The sequence below is a fragment of the Geotrypetes seraphini genome, chromosome 2 (genome assembly GCF_902459505.1).
Source record: "Geotrypetes seraphini chromosome 2, aGeoSer1.1, whole genome shotgun sequence".
Taxonomy (NCBI): Eukaryota; Metazoa; Chordata; class Amphibia; order Gymnophiona; family Dermophiidae; genus Geotrypetes; species Geotrypetes seraphini.
Window position 1 is genome coordinate 125,996,891 of NC_047085.1, and position 20,527 is coordinate 126,017,417.

The 20,527-nt window shown below is 41.7% G+C and overlaps 1 protein-coding gene across 1 annotated transcript in view; it reads left to right on the forward strand.

Moving 5' to 3' along the window:
* Positions 1 to 6,661, forward strand: part of LOC117355540 (ethanolaminephosphotransferase 1-like) — a 134,912-nt gene extending 128,251 nt beyond the window's left edge. Inside the window, exons 9-10 of the mRNA XM_033934247.1 lie at positions 1,044 to 1,226; positions 6,466 to 6,661. Of these exons, the coding sequence (XP_033790138.1) occupies positions 1,044 to 1,226; positions 6,466 to 6,531 (249 nt within the window). The 3' untranslated portion in view covers positions 6,532 to 6,661. The remainder of the gene's footprint in view (positions 1 to 1,043; positions 1,227 to 6,465) is intronic.
* The last annotated feature ends 13,866 nt before the right edge of the window (positions 6,662 to 20,527 follow it).

Consider the following 20,527-nt stretch of genomic DNA (forward strand, 5'->3'; position numbering starts at 1 on the left):
AAATTTCACAGCATAGAGATCCAAGTGAGGAAACTCACTAAAAGTACCCTACCACACCATGAATTAAATTCAGCAAATGGTGCCCCAAAAAAATGCACACCAAGCGCTATTCTAGAAACGATGCTCTGAGGTGGTTGCCATTTATAGAATAGCACGCAGTACCAGGATCCATACCCATCTTTTAGGTGTGAGAATTTACAGCAGCTGAACTATGGTGTAAATCCCCACTTCTAAATTAGACAAGGCTCCCCCAAATTTGTATAAAAGTGTGGTCATCTTAGTGAACACTCCAACCCACCCATGCCCCCATTTCAGTTGCGCACTATAGGGTTTATGTGCACATCTTTATAGAATATTTATTAGGAAGATGCATGCGTAAATCCAACTTCTCCTCTCAGGTTTTCCGCAGCTGGCATCATGCTTGTTGCAGGTTTCCGAGATCCACAAACCTGCAACAAATAAATCCAAAGTATTGTCAATTAGTGCCCAATTATTGTTACTAACAGGCTTAATTAAATGTACACTTAAAATTGGGCACACCCGAATTTGCTTACACAATTGTAAGTACCATTTATAGAATTGCCCTGCATGCTGCCACTGAAGGAGCAAAGCTCAAAATGCAAGTCCTTGTAGTGTATAGATCAGTGGTGTCCAACCTGCGGCCCAAGGGCCGCATGTGACCCCATGAAGTATTTTGTGCGGCCCCAGTCGAGGGCGTTGTTTTCCTCTGCTGCCCCAGGGTGTTTACCGTCTTGCCGGCTCCCTCCTCTGTGTTGCTGCAGCGTTTGCGCATTTGTGTGGCCCCAGAAACATTTTTTTCGGCTAATACGGCCAAGGGAAGCCAAAAGGTTGGACACCCCTGGTATAGATAATGGAAAGGTCTACTTGTCCAAATTCTTCCCAATTGTAATGCCACAGACCACACTTGATCTTCAGCTTTCCTTTTAATTCCTCACAACAAAGGATCAACTATGCTTATATTTCTCTTAATTATTTTTGCCATTACCAATATTTTTATAATGAAACTAGTTTTTTTTCAATAGTGCAGAGTGATAATTTCTCAGATGACCAACACCAGATCAGAAGCATTTCACTGGCTCCTGTTTCCACTGACTATGGTAATCTGTGCAGCAGTTACACGACTGCTGGGAAGGTTTGAAGAATTGGCACTTGGAGCCCTTTCAGCTTTTGTCACAGCAGCACACGTGCACTATGGAATTTCTGTGGTAAACATATTGTGCATTCAATGTTTCACTGACTAACTTCTTAACATAGAATCCAGTCCCAGTTTAACTTAAACTGGGTACTGTTTAACACCAGAGTTCACTTAAGCGGAAAGTGCGGTACGCTACCTGTCTCAGTAGCTGGGATACTCCATGCAGGATTGAATTAGGCACGTAAGTGTGTGATGTCACCTGAGAGTAGGGGGAGGGAGAGGCTGACCCTGAGTTCAGTATTAGCATAAAGCTCTGAGTATGCACAACCCCCATGGTGCAGGTGTCTCCTTAGCTCCTCTAATTTTTTCCTTAGCTGTGCTGAACATGAAGGGCGGAGGGAAAAAGCTCACACATAGTCCAGAGGTTTTTTTCACCGCTGTAGATAACCGACATTATTTTATCAATATTTATTAAAACATAAGAACAAGCCATACTGAGTCAGATCAATAGTCCATCTAGCCCTGTTTCGAATAGTAGCCAATCCAATTCCTGGAAGAAACCCAAATAGTAACATTCCATGCCTTTTGGAGAAATACGCATTGCCTTGGATGGAAGGAGTATAGCTTTAACATGAACGACTTACATTACAGAAACAGCATAAGAATAAAATGACCAAATGACAGTGTAAAATACAGAACAGTGAAGTAAACTAGGAGGGGCAAATTAAATCCTAGTAATAGCAATATGATAAAGTGTGTGTAATGTACATATCAAAACTACAGAGTAAGCATTTGGGACATTATAAGAAGTTCAAGGAAATTTGGGACCCATTAACAAAATTTTGTAAGAATTGATTATTAGTTTCGCCCTTTGATTCTGCACATCCAGGATGGGTGGGTGGGAGGGAGGGGATATGTAATTAATTTATTATTTCATTGCAAGGTTGTTTATCTTGATCATTTGCATTATATGAAGGGCTCCTTTTACTGAAGTGCTACGCTTCTAGAACTAACGCCAACTCAATGCTGGCATTAAGGTCTAGCACATGCGGCACTGTAGCGCGCTATTCCGTGCATTAAAGCCCTAGCGCATGTTAGTAAAAGGAGCCCTAAGTGTTTTTACACTTTTAGGAAGGGTGGTGGGAAGGGGGAGGAGGATATGTATTCATTGTATCAATTGAAGGAATTGAGTGCTCTCTATTGTGTTAATTGATTGATTGATTGATATGTTGCACTTTGTGCTAGTTTTAAAATGAAGAAAGATTTAATAAATGGGGAAAAAAAAACCAACAGAGTAAAACATACACAGCATATGATAAAATGTCAGCACAATTCATAATGAAATACCCTAAGAACATAGTAAAACACTAGAACTGCAAATGCAACACTACGTCTTTTTCCCTGTATCCATTCCAGGAATAACTAGTGAGAGGTCATGGCCCGTAAAATGGACATGGCACCTTTTTTACACTTATCCCACAATCCCTGACACAACAAAGACACTGCACAATTTTCAAAAGTAGTCCAGCGTGATTCTCACAACATCCTGTTTGCCTCATCAGACTCTCAGCTCTTCCTTCATACAGGTTTCAAATATTGGTACACTTCATCCAGACCTCAAAGTTCTAGCCCTGGCAGCATGAAAATTAGCTTCCCGTTGCCTATACAGGATATATTGGCCACTGCAAGTAAACAATCTACCAGGGATACACACACTTAATTGGAAGGGGATTTTCATCTGGTGTTTCACAAAACAGCTACAACTCCATTAAGTGCTCCCATATGTCACACTGCGCAACCTGTAACACCCGTATGGCTCAGGCTCTAAAATGTCCTCCCATCAGCTACATTTAAACACACTCTTGGATTAATTAGGCTCTCATTGAAAAGATACTGCGAAGCTAGCCAGGAGCCTATCACATCTTGTTTTATGGAAGGACTTCTTCACGTCCATTTTTGCTGTGTATAGTAAAGGCTGTAATGTCTATATACTGTACTTTTATACCTTTTTAACATATCCTGACATATTTAACATTTAATGCAAATCCAAAGACAGGAATGAAAGATTCCCAATAACCAAACTACCTTAATAAAGGGAAAAAAAAAGACCTCAGTTCTCAGTCATTTTGCATCATATTGTTGACTTTACTAATGTCAAACTATTTTTGTCTCTCCATAAGTTTAATACCTCAAAGAAGCTAAAATGGCAAACAGGTATGAACAAGCAAGGGAGGTAATGAAGAGCTGAGACATTATAAATACTGAACAACACACATTGGAGAATGATTCATGTATAAAATAAGTTTAATCACACAAAATATAAAGGAGGCTTCTTGGATCATTGATGTTATACATTCAATCACAAAGGGCCTTAAAGTTCCGAGCAATCAAAAAGCAAATTTATTGAAGGACCTGACTCGATCCATGTTTTGGTATGTCCACCTGCAGAAGGGGTCATTTAATGCAATCCACACAAAGATTAGCCAAATATCTAATACTGAGGTGTGCTCAACAAGCAGAATTCTTGGCGTAGTGAGAATAAGAACGAAAAGTGGCCATAATATGTATGTGTGCACTTTTCATTCTTATTCTCGCTACACCAAAGATTTTGCTTGTTGAGCACACCTCAGTATTAGGTATTTGGATAATCTGTGTGTGGATTGCATTGAATGACCCCTGCTGCAGGTGGACATGCCGAAACATGGACTGTGTAGGTCCTTCAATAAATTTGCTTTTTGATTGTTCAGAATTTGAAGTTATAGGAAAATACTTTTAAAACCAATAGGAGGAAATGTTTTTTTCACTCAAAGAATAGTTAAGCTCTGGAATAGAGAATGACACGGTGGCGGGTTACCCGCGGCTAGCTGCATTTAGCCGCGGGTAACCCGCCAAAACGGGGAAGAAAAAATAGTGGCCTCTGCGGGACGGGGACAAGGCCATTCACCGCCCCGTGGAGCGGTGAATGGACTTGTACCCGCAGTGAGGCAATCAAGATCGTGCGGTCCCCGCCATCTCCCTCCCTCCACCTCACCTTTGAATTGGAAGAGCAACGCCGGTTGAATTTCTGCCGGTCCGCGCGAAGAAAAAAAAAAAAAGCCTCTCCTTTTCTCCTGCTCCTACCGCCATGCTGCAGCTACTAAAGCCGACAGGAAGTCTATCCGACGTCAATTCTGACGTCGGAGAGGACGTTCTGGGCCAGCCAATCGCTGCCTGGCTGGCCCAGAACGTCCTCTCCGACGTCAGAATTGAGTCGGAAAGAAGACTTCCAGCTTTAGCAGCTGCAGCATGGCGGTAAGAGAAGGGGAAAAGGACGGAGGCTTTTTTTTTTTTTTTTTTTGAGCGGCAGGGAGACAGCAGGCTGGCTTTGGCTAGGGAGGGAGAAAGGTGGACAGGCACAGGAAGGCAAGCTTCGGGGGTGGGGGTGGGACAAAGTGTGGAAGGCAGTGAGAAGGACATAGGAAGGAGGCACTAGGGGCACTAAAGACATGGGAAGGAGGCACTGGGGACACTAAAGACAGGAAGGGGCACTTAAGGACATGGGAAGGAGGCACTGGGGGCACTAAAGACATGGGAAGGAGGCACTGGGGGCACTAAAGACAGGAAGGGGCACTAAGGACATGGGAAGGAAGCACTGGGGCTCTAAAGACATGGGAAGGAGGCACTGGGGGCACTAAAGACATGGGAAAGAGGCACTAGGGGCACTAAAGACAGGAAGGGGCACTAAGGACATGGGAAGGAGGCACCGGGGGCACTAAAGACATGGGAAGGTGGCACCGGGGGCACTAAGGACATAGGAAGGAAAGAGGGAGGGAATAGAAAGGGACAATTCTTGGGCCTGAGTGCAGAAAGAAAGAAATGAAAGAAAGGATACACAGACAGAAGGAAACGCAACCAGAGACTCATTAAATCAATCACCAGACAGCAAAGGTAGGAAAATGATTTTATTTTCAATTTAGTGATCAAAATGTGTCAGTTTTGAGAATTTATATCTGCTGTCTATATTTGCCTATTTTTCTATAGTTACTGAGGTGACCGAGCTAGCGGAGATGGGGCAGAAACAGGGTTTTAAAATTTTAGTCCTAGTAGTTTGCCGGCCCACAAAATAATTCTTTTATTTCTGCCAGTCCATGGGTGTAAAAAGGTTGAAAACCACTGATGTAGAGTATGCCGGCTTTCTTTTTCGCCAAGCCGCTCGCATTGATCAATCTTCTCCTCTCTTGCAACTTTCTGTTTCCGGTTGCATCAGAGGAGAATATTGAACAAATGAACACCCGCACATGCGGCTGGGCGAAAAAGAAAGCCGGCATACTCTACATCTAAGGTGAGATGGAGGGAGGGAGATGGCGGAACAGTGCAGTCGGTCGGGTGTCTGCTGTTTTTGTATCACTGCCTGCCTGCGCTCACGTTCCAGATCCTCCTGCATTTTTAGTGTGCACAATTGACCTGATTCGAGCTGTAGGTGAACATGGGGGACACGTCATTGAAAGGGAGGACAAGTTAATTGATTTATTTTATGTTCGGTTTTTACTACAGAGCAGAGGCACTGAAACAGATTCTCAGTGCAGTAGTAGTAGTGGCAGGACTCTCTTCTGTCTTCATGGTGTTTCGCAGTACTGAGGCTTATATGGATGCTGCGGGGATGGTGACGGGGTGGTGAATGGGATGGCAGGGGCGGTGAAGGGAACGGCGGTGACGGGGCGGTGCAGAGGATGGTGGGCCGGGGACGGTGCAGTGACGGGGACAGGTTTTTTTCCCCGTGTCATTCTCTACTCTGGAACACATTGAAAGACGTTGTGGTAAGAGTAAATAGCATAGCTGGTTTTAATAAAGGTTTGGACAATTTTGGGTTGGAAAAGTCCATTGTTATTGAGAAAGACGTTGGGGAAGCCACTTTTTGCCCTGTATCGGTAGCATGGAATATTGCTACTCCTTGGCCAGGTACTTGTGACCTGGATTGGCCACTATGAGAACGGGCTACTAGGCTTGATGGACCATTGGTCTGACCCAGTAAGGCTATTTTTATGTTCATATGTCCCTTGGCTTCCTGTTTGGTCTGTACTTTGACTCCCTCTTCATTTTGCAGCCATATGATTCTAAATGACTCAGGTATGAGGGTTTTCCCCCCTCCTTTAGTGATTATTGGGAATGTTTGTTGAGGATTTGTGTTTTACATTTAATGCAACATCCTATCAGCTGAATTGCATTTTATTCGACCATTGAGAATATTTGTGATTAGCACTTTAATGCACACACTAACAGGGTGTTTAGCAGCAGAACTGGTTTTAACTGCCTTGTTGCTTTCGTTTTAGGGGAGACAACTGAGTGGACATTTCAACATTTGCATCTTTTCTTTGAAGAAGCAGACTAAATCTTAATGATTTCTTATGACTGAAGAAAACTATCATGACATACTGCCAAGCTCTCCTGCAATGAAGGCAACATTCAAATGATCAAAATCACCACAAAATCTCTTGATCCTATTAAAGCAGCATTAAGCAACTTTAAAGCCAGACACTTCTGCAAGTTCTATGAACGCATCAGTAATAAGACCGTGTGTTCAAATAGTAACATTGTTAGCATTACAATACACTTCAGTGTAAATTTAACCAAGTTACTAACCTGTAGCAGATGTTCTCACTGGACAGCAAGATACAAGTCATCACAGCAGAAGCGACATCACCAATAGGGCCTGCGCACAGGAAGCTATACCAGTTAGTGTAACTAAAAGCTTTTGAGCCATCTCTCCATGAATTGTATGTCTCCCGGAAGAAGTGGTGGAGACAGAATGCGTCTAAATTCAAGAAGGCGTGGGATAGGCATATGGGATCTCTTAGAGAGAAGAAGAGATAATGGTTACTGTGGATGGGCTATTTGTCCTTTATCTGCCATCATGTTTCTATATAAATTGAGTTGGGGGTGACAAGGAATGCAGTACAAGTTTCAAGTTTAATAAAATTTTGATTTGATCGCAAAATCTTACTTCAATGCGATTTACAAAGAATGTTACAAATTAGGGTGTCATAAAAATGAATACAACCCTGCCTCTGTACTGGGGTGCTTGACCTTGGCCAGAAACTTACCCTTCATCATCATCATCTTCCTTTTACCTCTTAAGAAGAATGAGAAAGGCAAAGTAATACATCTGTGGTTGATGTTCCTATTTAGGTATTCAAATATCATGGATTTCCACACTATCTGCAATTGCTGTGACATCTGCTTGGTTATATTATCCCATCAAAAAATCTGATATTTGTAAAGTGGGGAGGAGTTTTTTTTAATTTTTTTAATATAGTATACTGAATGTTTAATAGACTTAATTTTGAGGAGATCACGTGATGCTGTGAGGAGCACAGCTGTGTCTTTGTGCTGCTCCTGGGCCCCACATTGAAAACCCTTATCTACCTGGCTCTACCGCTTTTTATTAGTCTGGATTCTCCCTCTCACACTGTGTTCTTTGCAAGGACAAATATTTGCCCAAATCAAAAGCGCCAAGCCAAGACACTCCCGACAAGATGGCAGATCCCTCCTCAGTGCTGGCTTTGGAGTTCACAGAAAATCAGCTAGCCCAACTAACCGCAACTAACTAAACTGTCCGGGCAACTTGGGCATCTGGAAAACCTGTTAGTGGATACAATGTGGTGCATGGGGGAATTAGAAAGCAGAGTATCAGCGCTGGAAGATTCCATTGCCACTGGCCCACCTGCACTTGCCATGCTTGATACCCGATTGGCAGAACATGCAGCCAAGCTGGAAGACTTGGAAAACCGCTCCAGGAGAGGAAATCTTTGATTTGTAGGCTTCCCTGAAAGCCTCCCAGACCAGCAACTAGGGCCTCTCCTGGAGCGATGGTTGCAGCAAGAGTTCCCATTACTGGCAGGGATGGGCCTCGTGCATCATGAAACCAAGATTTGCTAAAGTACATAAATACTTGCACAAGGTGGAAATATTGCACAGCTACCATGCAAAGAGGGATGGAATGACCTATGAAGGCCACTCCATAAAAATTTTCCAAGATTATTCAGCTGGCTTATCCTAAAAACAGAGGAAATATCATCCCATCTATGCATTCCTTGCTGCTAGACTAATCTTATTTCAACTCCTATATCCTGTGCTTTTGAAAATACACATGGATAACAAATGGAAGACCTTTGACTTGTTGAAGGAAACTCATACATACGTACATTCTTTACCTCCTTGACTTGCGCACTTTTGGGGCGCTCTTCTTTGCATTCTCCAAAAGCTTACCAATTATGAAAAGGGTTTGTTGCTCTTGATATTAAGTACTTTGTGGTGGCCTGGCGGTGTTGGAATTGCGATGCGGGCCCCCCTGCATCCATTGTGAATCTCGTCTTCAGTACTCATGTGCTGTAGTACTGGAGATGTCCTTGGGTTTGAACTTGTGGTTTTATGTTTGGGGATAGGGATGGGTGAACCTGACTGTTCATATATATGGTTTTAAGGTAGACTGTATGGGGCTGTTGGTTGACTGTCTGATTTTGCTTTTTATTGCTAGCTTTCCAATAAGGGTATATTCTCTCCTTTTCAAGGCCCAGAGGTGAGAGCAGGGAGGGGGCACCCAGTCTTCCCCCCCCACCCAGAGTTACAAGCACACTTGCACCCTTTTTTCCCTTAGTCCTTCTCTGTGGCCACTAACCCAACATGTATAATATCTTTGAACGTGGGTGGGATCACATCCCCGATTAAGCGCAGCAAGAACTTGCAGGCTCAGCAGAGGCATGGTGCTGCAATTGCCTGCTTGCAGGAAACTAGACTTTCTGCTTAAGAGCATCAAAAGCTGAAGCACTCTTGGGTTGGGAATGTTTATTCTTCTGGCTGTAGACGTGGGGGTGGAGCAGTATTAATTCATAAGTCCTTGAAGTCCTTGCAGATGGACTTGGCGGGTAGATTTTTGTTACTTGAATTAAACTTACAAGGTAGGGAGTTAGTACTATTTGGGGTTTACGGCCCAGTGCAAAAGGACAAAACATTTTATAGATATCTGTTATCACTGTATCTTCCCTATAAGAATCATAATTTGATGGTAGTGGGAGATATGAACTAGAGAATGACACAGGGCCACATTTTTCCCTGTCCTGTCCCTGCCCCATTCTTGTAAACTCTGCCTTAACTGCACAAGCCTTGAACACTTATGCAGATGAGGACAGAGCTTTCAGGAATAGGGCAGGGACAGGAAAAGAACTAGATGGGATGGGAAAATAAATTCCCATGGGAATGGGGAAAAATTTGTCAACACCTGTATAAATTAACAATACTCTACTGCAATTAGTTACTAGCATTAAAATTCTCGGTGTATTTTAGATCAAAAACTTTCCTATTGTAAACAAATATGCGTGGTGGTAAGAAACTTTCCACAAATTTCATATGATTAGATCTATCGCAAAGGTTCTTAAATCCACTGCCCTTAACATCCTCATCCATTCTCTCATTATTTCTAAACTGGATTACTGCAATTCATTATATAAAGCCATCGCTCAGAAACTACTAAGACAACTACAGTTAATCCAGAAAGCATCGATAAAAATTATTACTAGCTCAAAAAAATTTGATCATGTAACGCCACTTTTGCGAAATGCCCACCGGCTACCAATTCAGCACCGAAAAACTTATAATATTGCTCTCCTATGTTTCAAAATTCGACAGTCAAATCTTCCAGCATTTCTTGATAAACTATTAATCCCATATACTACCATAACCTACTCTTAATTCCTTACTTAAAAGTCATTAATACCAGATGTCATGAGATCTTTTCAATATATGCACCTCAGTTATGGAACACCTTGCCTTCTTTCCTTAGAGGAGAATCAGCTCTTGCTAGATTCAAGAGCTCCTTAAAGTCATTTTTGTACAGGGACGCCTTTGAAGACTAAACCTCTATCTTCAACCTTCAATGATCCAGAATTTTTCTTTTCTAATTTACAGGATGCACCAGACCTATTTCTTGCCTTCCCAATTGTATTTCCATTATTTGTTTCATTTCTTTAATTATTGTAGTTCTACCCTTATCCTTAATGTGTCAGGTTAGTCCGTGTCCGATTTTGTCTATGTTTTAATTTGTTTTACTATGTCCCTGATTTTATTATATACACTGCTTAGAAATATTATAAACGATAGTATCAAATTTTAAATAAACCTGAGAAACCCAAGTGATGGATGCTCAGTTGGACAGTTCTACTGGCTCTCCTTCATCATCTGGGGAACCAGTAACTGATTTAACAGTTTTAACCTCCTCTGTAAATCTAATCGATACCTGGTGATCACTTTACCCCCGTGAGCGGGACTACACTCATCTCTCTAGGGACTATGGCACATATTCGTGGTTAGATTACATCTTTGCCCATCTACAATTTTTCTATTTTATTTCTTTGGCAACAGTGGGTCCTGGAAAAATTGGGATCGACAATTTCTCCTTTTGGTGGAACTCTTTATGTTTATGCTACAAATATGAGAAAAAAAATTCAGAAATGTGTAATAATAAGTTATTTAAATTAACATAGAATCCATTGACAAATTTTGTTAATGATGATTAGTTGGTTTATTTTCCTGATTTCTTATTTGATTTACACTTCCAGGGAGGGTGGGTGGGTATTATATTTTGATATTTTCATTGATCAATAAGTTCAATATGATTTTCACTATGGGCTCCTTTTACAAAGGCGCGTTAGGGCCCTAATGCTCAGAATAGTGCACGCTAAAATGCAGCGTGCGCTAGCCGCTACTACCTCTTTTTGAGCAGGTGGTAGATTTTCGGCTAGTGTGCACTATAGCGCGTGCTAATCCTGTGAGTGCGCTAAAAACGCTAGCGCACCTTTGTAAAAGGAGCTCTATATGTCTGAAATAATGCATTTGTTTTTTGTTCTTGTATTGGAGTGGGAGGGAGGGGGAAAAGTTTTTGAAGTATTTCTGACTGATGTAAATGCAATTTTGAAATTAATTATATGTAAATGTATATTTTAATGCATTGTTTTTGAATGAAAAATTAATAAAGAGTTAAATAAAACAAAACAAAAAAACAACAGTGGGTCATGGAGAGATTTCTGATTATTGCATAGTGTGGGTGGATGTGAACCCTCCGGCCTATTACCAAGGCATGAGAGGATGGAGATTCTCTTCTTATCTATTTCATGACCCCCCACTTTTTAAGTTACTTTCAAACTAAGTGAGATGATTATGTTCTCACTTAATTCTCAACTATATCAAATGAAAACGTACTGTTTACAAGTATTGTTGGGAACACCATTCAGGCAAACATAACTGAGACATATAAATCATAAAAGACGACCTCAGTATCTTGATCTCACAAGGCATCTGTTGGAACCCGTATCATCATGGGTGTGTAAAAAAATTCCACAAAAGAAAAACAATAATCATTCACACTAATTCTTTTATCTTTTTCTTCAGTATGTATTATTTTTCATTAGGGGTCCACAGCAATAAACTTGAAAACAGATGACAACAAAAGTGAATAGGAATATTTGTGGGTGCCAAAACCACAGCGGTAGTGTTAGATCAATTCATAAATACACTGTCCCAGAAAATGAAAATAAAATCACTTATCTCACAAAGTATCTTCAATGTACTCCAAACTAACTGAAACAGGTTGTCTTGACTGTCTCTTGTCTGGACCTTCTCCTGACAGGGGTCCACCTGTTTCCCTGCTTTGACGCATCACGCCGCCAAACAGCAAGGCAAGGCTTTCAAAAATGGTGGCCATTTTAACACAAAACACCACTAGAAGTCCAACAGGACATGAACCCATAGAAGTAAAGCAGTCAAGGAAACAAGTGGGAACAGACAATGAGCAATCCATGGGAGCCAGCAGGATAAAACAGCTTGTTTATTTTAGTCCAGGATATGCAATAAAGTAGACCCGACACAGTACTGTATTTCAGCGAACCAAACTGCCTGCATCAGGGATCACTGTATTTGGAATGTCAATGAATATAACATCATATGAATGATGAAATATACTGTGTCGGGTCTGCTTTACTATATATCCTGGACTGAAATAAACAAGCTTTGTTTTATCCTGCTGGCTCTTGTGGATTGCTCATTGTCCGTTCCCACTTGTTTCCTTGTCAGCCAATTTAACTCCCCGCTAACAGCAAAAGAGTTACAGCACGCAATAAAATTTTTGAAGCTGGGCTCTGCCCCCGGGCCCAGATGATTTTTCTAGTGAATTTTACAGGCTTCTTCAGGCATTGCTGCTGGGCCCAGTATTAGCATATTATAACATGGTAGTGCAAGATAGATCTTTTCCCCTACATGAGAACAAGGCATTATTAACTTTGCTGCCCAAAGCTAATGTTCCCCCTGACCTTGTGACTTCTTATCGTCCCATTTCTTTAATCAACATAGATATCAAGTTCAAGTTGCTTTCTGGAATGCTGGCCTCTCAACCAGCGGGGATATTACCCACCTTTATTGGTGAGGAACAAATGGGATTTGTTAGGGGCCATCAATCAGTTATCAATATAGGGAAGTCACTACTGGCCATGGCCTACTGTCAACATTACAAGGTACCCTTCATTGCGATTAGCCTAGATGCAGAGAAGGCTTTCGATAAAGTCTCCTGGCCTTTCATGTTTTCTGTTCTGTCTCACATGGGTTTTCAGGGCTGGTTCCTACAGGCCCTGATGGTATTATATGATTCCCCGATTGCTTGTACAGTGCTTAATCGGGTTTAAATATCTTCGTTTCCTATTCAGAGGGGCATGAGGGAGGGGTGTCCATTGTCTCCTCTTCTGTTTAAACTCACTTTGGAACCACTGCTTTATGTTCTCAAATCTTCCCCAGGGATACAAAGGGTCCCCTTTTCTTTGGCACTTCTCAAGGTATTAGCTTATGCAGATGACTTGTTAGTGACTATTACGGACCTGTCTAGATCTCTCCTCATACTTCTAGCTTTCATTTATGAGTACGGCAATTTCTTGGGATTTTCTTTGAACCTTCACAAGTCCACAGCGCTACCCATCCTTCCAGAAGTATGGGAGGCGGGGTCTGGGGGTTTTCATTTGCAGTTGGTGGATCACTCTTTTTTTTTTTTTAAGTTCATGAAAGTTTTATTAAATTTCAGTTAACAAAAAAATAAAAATATACAGGCATCAGACCAAGTACATACAATGATACATGAAAATTACAATACAACGCAATCATAAAGATAAATAAAATGAGAAAATAAAGAAGAACTAGGTAGGTAAATAAAACAAAGAAAGAGTGGAGAAAGTAAAAGTAAGATATAAGTATGAAAGACAAATAGTGTATCAGGTAAATAACTACTGGGTACATCTGGGGCAGCCTCCTTGGAGCGGCTGGGACATGGGCAGTGTGTCTGGGAGGGAATGCATGGATGGGAGAACATCGCAGGGGAGGAGACATAGGCATCCTGGGACTGTCGGCCAAGTCTCTTCCCTGAAGAAGCCCTTTCTGGAAACGTCAATCGCTCCTCCTAAACTTACTTGCTCCACTTCATCACTGACGCTGAAACCGTGGATTGAAGACAAAGTTTTATTTTATTTTTCTTTCCAGCTTATGATTTATCTTTAATCATATCTATTGTTTTGCCTTTTGTCTTTGTTTTGTTCTATTTCTATCATTTAAATTTCTCCAGAATTCTACTGTTCAACGGCTCTCCCTTCTGCTTCTATTCCTTTCTCTCCTCTCTTCTACCTTCCAAAGTATTTAGATCAATGCTGTCTTATTAAAATGTTTATTTTATTTTTATTTTTCCTCTAACTCTACTTTTCACTTCTCTATTACCCTCCAGGTACTTTAGTTAGATTGTGAGCCTTCGGGACAGTAAGGGAATTTTTCAAGTACCTTTCTTATTTCTAATCTTAATGTATATTTTCTGTAAACCGCTTAGAACCTAACGGATATAGCGGTATATAAGAAATAAATTACATTACATTACATTACAAATGTTCTGAAACGCTTAATAGTCTACTACAACCTAAAGTACTTTGGAATAGTAGACCTAATATTGTTTTCTGTTAACATACAATCTCACACTATATATGTATAAATAACACATTATATCAGAAACCCATTTACTGAAGAGATTATTATATGCATATGGAATAAGGAGAATTAGCGAACATCAACAAAGGTTTCCATATTTTTTCAAATTTCGTCAAGGAATTGGATCTCTCAGCAGCTATGCGCTCAAATTTAACTGTCACACAAACTGTATTCCACCATGTATTGTAGTCCACCGCATCCAAATTTTTCCAGTTAGCAAGTATTAGCTTAATTGCAATAAGCAATAATAAATGTAATAGTGTATCCGCTTCCTTCGTCAACGACAGTAAAGATGCATAACTGCCAGCAATTATGATGGAGTACGATAAAGGCTCAGATATTTGGAGTAAAGAACTTATGTCAACCCACAACTTCTTCCAAAAGTTCTGAAGTAGCGAACAGTCATAAAGCATGTGGCGCAGTGTGTCCCTTGAAGAATCACATGACCAGCAGCTATCACTCTTATTAGAACTGATCTTAGATAATCTGCTAGGAGTCCAATATGCTCTGTGCAGAAGGAAGAAGGATGTTTGAAGAAAGGATGCTGCCTTACACTCTGAAGACGTACGAGCCCACAATACTTGCCAATCTGCCTCTAACAAATCTCTTTGTAGTTCAGCATTCCAGATGGATTCCACCTCATGAGGTCTTAAAGACTTTTTCTCACGTAAAATTTTATACCATTGAGACGCTTCTTTACGCTTGAAAGTAATGATTCGGCACAAGATAAGGATATCTGGGGTTTTATCAACTACTAGCTCAACCCGTCCCTTATCCTTGAAGCTATCTGATCACTGAAAGGGAGGAATGTGTGTCTGGCCACTCTTGTAGTACAAGATGCTGGATGAATGATGGGAAGCAGTGAGAGATAAGATTTGATACATTCATATGTAGAAGATGGGGGTTCCAGTAAAATTACTTTACATTAGTGACTTTTATTCCGCCATTCCCTTGCAGTTCAAGGCAGATTACATAAGAGGTTCTCTGGACAATTCCAGAAGAGATTACATAGTTGAGCGGGTTACTTCGAGGGATTGAGATGCTAGTTTGCCTTGATAGATTTCTTGAATAGCAGGGTTTTTATTTCTTTTCGGAAAGTTTTGTAGTCTGGTGTCGTGATCAGTAGATTGGATAGTTGGTGGTCAAGCTTCGCTGCCTGCGTGGCCTGTAGGCCATCGTACATATTTTTTTCGTTTGAAACCTCTGATTGGGGGGGTGCGTGAATGGTGTCTGGGCTCTCCTTTGTTTGGTTGTGGCAGTTTGGATAGGCTGGTTGTTCAAGTAGGTTGATCTGTCTCCATTCATTTTTTTAAATAGTAGACAGTAAAATTTGAATTGTGAGTTGAGGTATGTGGCGGTGATGTGGTCGTATTTCTTCAGCAATTCCCCCCACCCAAAAAAAAAAGAAATTCAGGGTTGAGGGGTCATAATGTAACAGAGAGAAGTAGGGAGGATGCAGAGCAGATACAATTTTTGTTTAATTTTTTTATTGAAATATTAGTAAACAATAAAAAAAAGTAATAACCTTATTCAACCCTCTAGTGTTTAAGCCCGTTGCATTAACGGGTGCTAGAATATATGTCTGTCTGTCTTTCTTACTTTCTGTGTCTCTCCATGCCCCTGTCTCTCTCTTCCTTTCTTTCTGTCTCCCTCCTGCTGTCTGTCCTTCTTTCTTTCTGGTTCTCTCTCTGGCACCCTGTCTGTCTGTCTTTCTTTCTTTCTGTCTCTCTCCCTGCCTGCTGTCTTTCTGTGTGTCTGTCTTTCGTTCTAATGTGCTGCCTGCCTACCTGTTTTTCTGTCTCTCCCTGGCCCCCTTCTGTCTCCCCTCCCCCAAAGCAAACCAAGATTGCTCCCAGGCCCCCTTTCCCTCTCCGTCCCCTCCACTTCCCTGTGCAGCAGCAGCAGCAGCATTTACCTCCTACCCTTCCCTGTGCAGCAGCAGCAGCAGCATTTCCCGCCCTTCCCTGTGCAGCAGCAGCATTTCCCCCCCCCACACACACTTCCCTGTGCAGCAGCAGCAGCAGAATTTCTCGGCCTTCCCTGTGCAGAAGCAGCATTTCCCCCACACACACACACACTTCCCTGTGCAGCAGCAGCATTTCCCACCCTTCCCTGTCCAGCAGCAGCATTTCCCGGCCTTTCCTGTGCAGAAGCAGCATTTCCCCCAAATACACACACTTCCCTGTGCAGCAGCAGCATTTCCCGGCCTTCCCTGTGCAGCAGCAGCAGCATTTCCCGCTGCCCCCTTCCCAGCCACCGCATTTAAATTCAGAGAAAAGCGCTGCACTGCGCTACCTCTGGCTTTGGCGTCTTCTATCCACTGCGGCCAACCCTTGCAGAAACAGGAAGTAATCAGAGAGGGTGGGCAGTTGACAGAAGACGGTGAGGCCAGCGGTAGTGCGGTGCAGCGCTTTTCTCTGAATTTAAACGCGGGTGAGCCGGCAAGGAGGAGGCTTAAAAGTAGCTGGTTTTGGCGGTGAGTGAGGGCGGGAGGGGGGAGTCATCAGCTGTGCTGTGTTTCTCCGCTTTCCGATTTGTCTGGCCGCCGCATACGCACTCCTGCTGGTCAGAGACTTACTGATCACAGATCAGAGATCACGGAAGCACGCAGGTAAGAGTGCGCATGCACGGCTAGGGTTTTATTATATAGGATAGTTTTGGAGCGGAGCAAACCACGTATGACATGTTTAAGTTGAAGCCATTGGTAATGTCTATTAGGCGGAAGACCAGAATTGGCACATAAATGGTTGAAAGGTATCCAATCTTTTCCATCATGTGAATGCTTGATTTGCCCTATTCCAGCTCTTTGCCATTGTGGCCAATCAATAACATGGTTTTGAATTCATAACAGATCATTTTTCCATAGTGGAGAATGGAACGTGTTTAGCCAGCAACACTCAAGTGAGCATTCAACTTGTGTAAAGATCGTTTTCATAGATATGAGTAGGTGGTCCTTCCCAGCATCCAAGTGTATATATTACATAAATGGGATACATGCCAATGAGTATGGTGAATAACGATTCTTTTCAAAATATAACCAATTATTGGTGGGCGGAAAGGAGGTATCTGAAAGAAGCCACCGGGAACCTTGCCTCAGTAGAAAGGCACAGTGATAATCGAAGAAATCAGGAAAATTGACACTCCCATCCTGTTTGTAACTTTTAAATTTTTTTAGGGAAATCCTGGGTGTACTATTATTCCAGAGATATTGTGTTAGCGCTGTATCTATTTTCTTGTATGTTGAAGGATGAAACAGCACTGGTAACATACTTAGAGTGTAAATAATCTTAGGCGATAGAACCATCTTGATTGATTCTAAGCGACCCCACCACGATAACTGTAATGGATTCCATTTGTTGATTTGATCTTTAATTAATTTAACAATATGCGCTGAGCAATTTTCCATAGTTAACTCAATAGTATTACCAAAGTCTATACCTAGATATTTAAGTTTTGTACCGACCAGTGAGTTATATTGTTGGATGTCAGCCTGGTAAACCCATGAATTTAAAGGCATAAGCTCAGTCTTGGTATTATTGAGCTTATATCCTGAGATATTGGAGTAGTCTTTTATAGTAGATAGCAGCTCAGCGAGGGACTCTGGTGTAGTATAAATTAGTACATCATCAGCATAAGCTGAGAATTTCACCTTGGTATTACCACATTGAGCACCTTTGATATTGGCATTGTTTTTTATTGATTGGAGAAATAGCTCTAACGCCAAATTGAAGAGGAGTGGCGATAGTGGGCACCCCTGTCTCGTTCCATGAGAAGGGTGAAACGAGGCAGAAGCTTTACCATTAATCTTGACATTGGTCGTAGGAGACGTATATAATACCTTGATCATAGCTAGAGAGGATTCATCAAAACCAAACCATCTCAGGGCCGAGAATAAGTATTGCCATTCAACTCAGTCAAAGGCTTTTTCAGCATCTAAAGCCAAAGCCAGCAAAGGAGATTTGATATTATTTGCATAGTGAATCACATTAGCAAACATTTGTGCATTATCGCTGGACAATCGATCCGCCATGAAGCCATTTTGCTCTGATCTGATCAATTTAGAAAGCATAGGTTGAAGACGATTAGCAATGACTTTTGCGTATATTTTTGCATCGATGTTTATAAGAGACAGTGGTTGATAATTAGAAACCAGAAGGGGATCCTTGCCAGGTTTAGGTAATACTATGATACTAGCTTCTGTAAATATTCCAGATGCTTGGCCAGTACGGATGAAATGATTGTATAGCGACAGAAGTCAAAAGCTCTTGGAAAGCTAGGGAAGGGGGGGGGGGGAAGAAATACTGCACAGGCAAGGGGGAGAAATGCTGCTGCTGCACAGGGAAGGGGGGGGGGAGAAATGCTGCTGCACCCAATTGGGGAGAGAGAGGGAAGAAGGGAGAAGGAAGACAAGGGGAGGAACCAGAGATGCCAAGTCCATGGGAGGGATGGAAAGGAAAGGAGATACCAGACCATGGAGGGGGAGGAAGAGATGCCATGGCATGGGGGAGGGAAGGGAAGGAGATAGAGATAGAGATACCACACCATGGTGTGGAGTGGGAAGGAAGGAAGGAAAGGAGAAGAGAAAGAGAGAGATGCCAAAGCATAGGGGAGGGGGTGAAGCTGAAATGAATCATGTGCAAAGGAGAGCAGGGACCCCGGATATACAATTTATTGAATGGACATAGAAAGCAGGAAGATGCCATATGGAAGAGAGAGAGGGTGGACAGTAGATGGAAGGGGCAGAGAGAGTGTGGACAGTAGATGGAAGGGGTAGAGAGAGAGGGCAGAAGCTGGGTGGAAGGGGCAAAGAGAGAGCAGATGTTGCAAGGAAGGGAGAGAGGACAAGCACTGTATAGAAAGAAGAGAGCAAAGAGAAGATGATTAAAGCAGAAACGACAAAAGGTAGAAAGATTTTTGTTGTTGCTTTACTTAGAATCAAGTAGTATTGTAACTGTATTGATAAAAGTTTATAAATAGGAAATGGAAATAAGGCAATTTTTTGGACTACATCCCTTTCCTCAGGACAGAATAGCATAACAGCAGTATACTGTACTGTTTTGAAGAAAGATTTGGCCTCTGAAAGCTAATTGAAAAAAAATGGATTAGTCCAATAAAATGGTATTTTCTTATTTCTCATTATTTGTTTTATTTTTATTTGTTAATTTGTAAAGTGGTGATTGTTATGTATCAGTTTTTTCAAATTTACATCTACTGTCTTTATATTTTGCACAGTATTAGGGGACACGTGTCACTGTTTTTGTGGTGGTGTGGTGTTGCATTATATGCAAAGTCTGGTTTCTTGACGGTTCAGTTTAACTTTTGTCTACATATTTCTATTTTTAGTTTGTGATTATTCCATATTGGGCGAGGGTGTATCTGTTATATGTGTATGAAAAGGACATAGTTTTCAGTTGGCATTGACTGCAGGATCAATTGACTGTGCAGGATCTGGCTTGTTTAGTTTTGGTGTTCTAGTGCTCACTGCTGTGTTTAAGATACTGCCTTTTCCTAGGTACACTCTTGTGCGATATGTGGATTATTACTAAAAATCATATTTTTGATATAGATGGGGGTGTCAAAAAAATGATGGGCCCCGGGTGTCACATATGCTAGGTACGCCACTGGGCAATCTGCATTGCTGTTTGTTTATTTTCCACCACCTCTACTCGACCGCTTAGTTGAGTTAATTCAAGCTTTACAGAGGCCAGTTCACTCCGTATCTCAGAGGTATCCTCCTTCGTTTCATTTATGATTTCTCTCATGGCAAGCACTTCCAATATTAAAGTCTGAATAGAGTCTTGTTCAGGCTTGTCGTCCGCTGTCTTCTGTGGCGACTGTGGCTCAGGCTTATGGTGTTTACCAACTTTAGAACTCGCCATTTGCAATGTTAAAAGTATTGTCTTTAAACAATAACCCGATGTTTTTATCGATTTTTGCCTGCAGTTACCGGAGCACTACAATTAAGCTACCAGCTCATATTGCGCCCTCTAGCACCCCCCGGTGGATCACTCTTTTACCTACTTATGGTTCCAGATTCCCACCCGTATGTCTCACTTATATGCTGCTGTTAATCATTTATTACAGGAGACCTCTGTAAGATTGAATCTCTGGTACCTGCTTTTCCTGCCAGGCCACATTCATCTTTTGAATATGTTACTGGCACCTAAGTGGTTATATATATTTAAGATGTTACCTTTATTTCTCAAAGCCAGTGATGAGAAAAGACTGCACAAATTATTACCAACATTCATTTGGTCTGGGCCATGGGCTAGGTTCTCCTTTGGTATGGTAAGCATACCATCTCTGTATGGGAGACTTGGGTTGTTGAATATT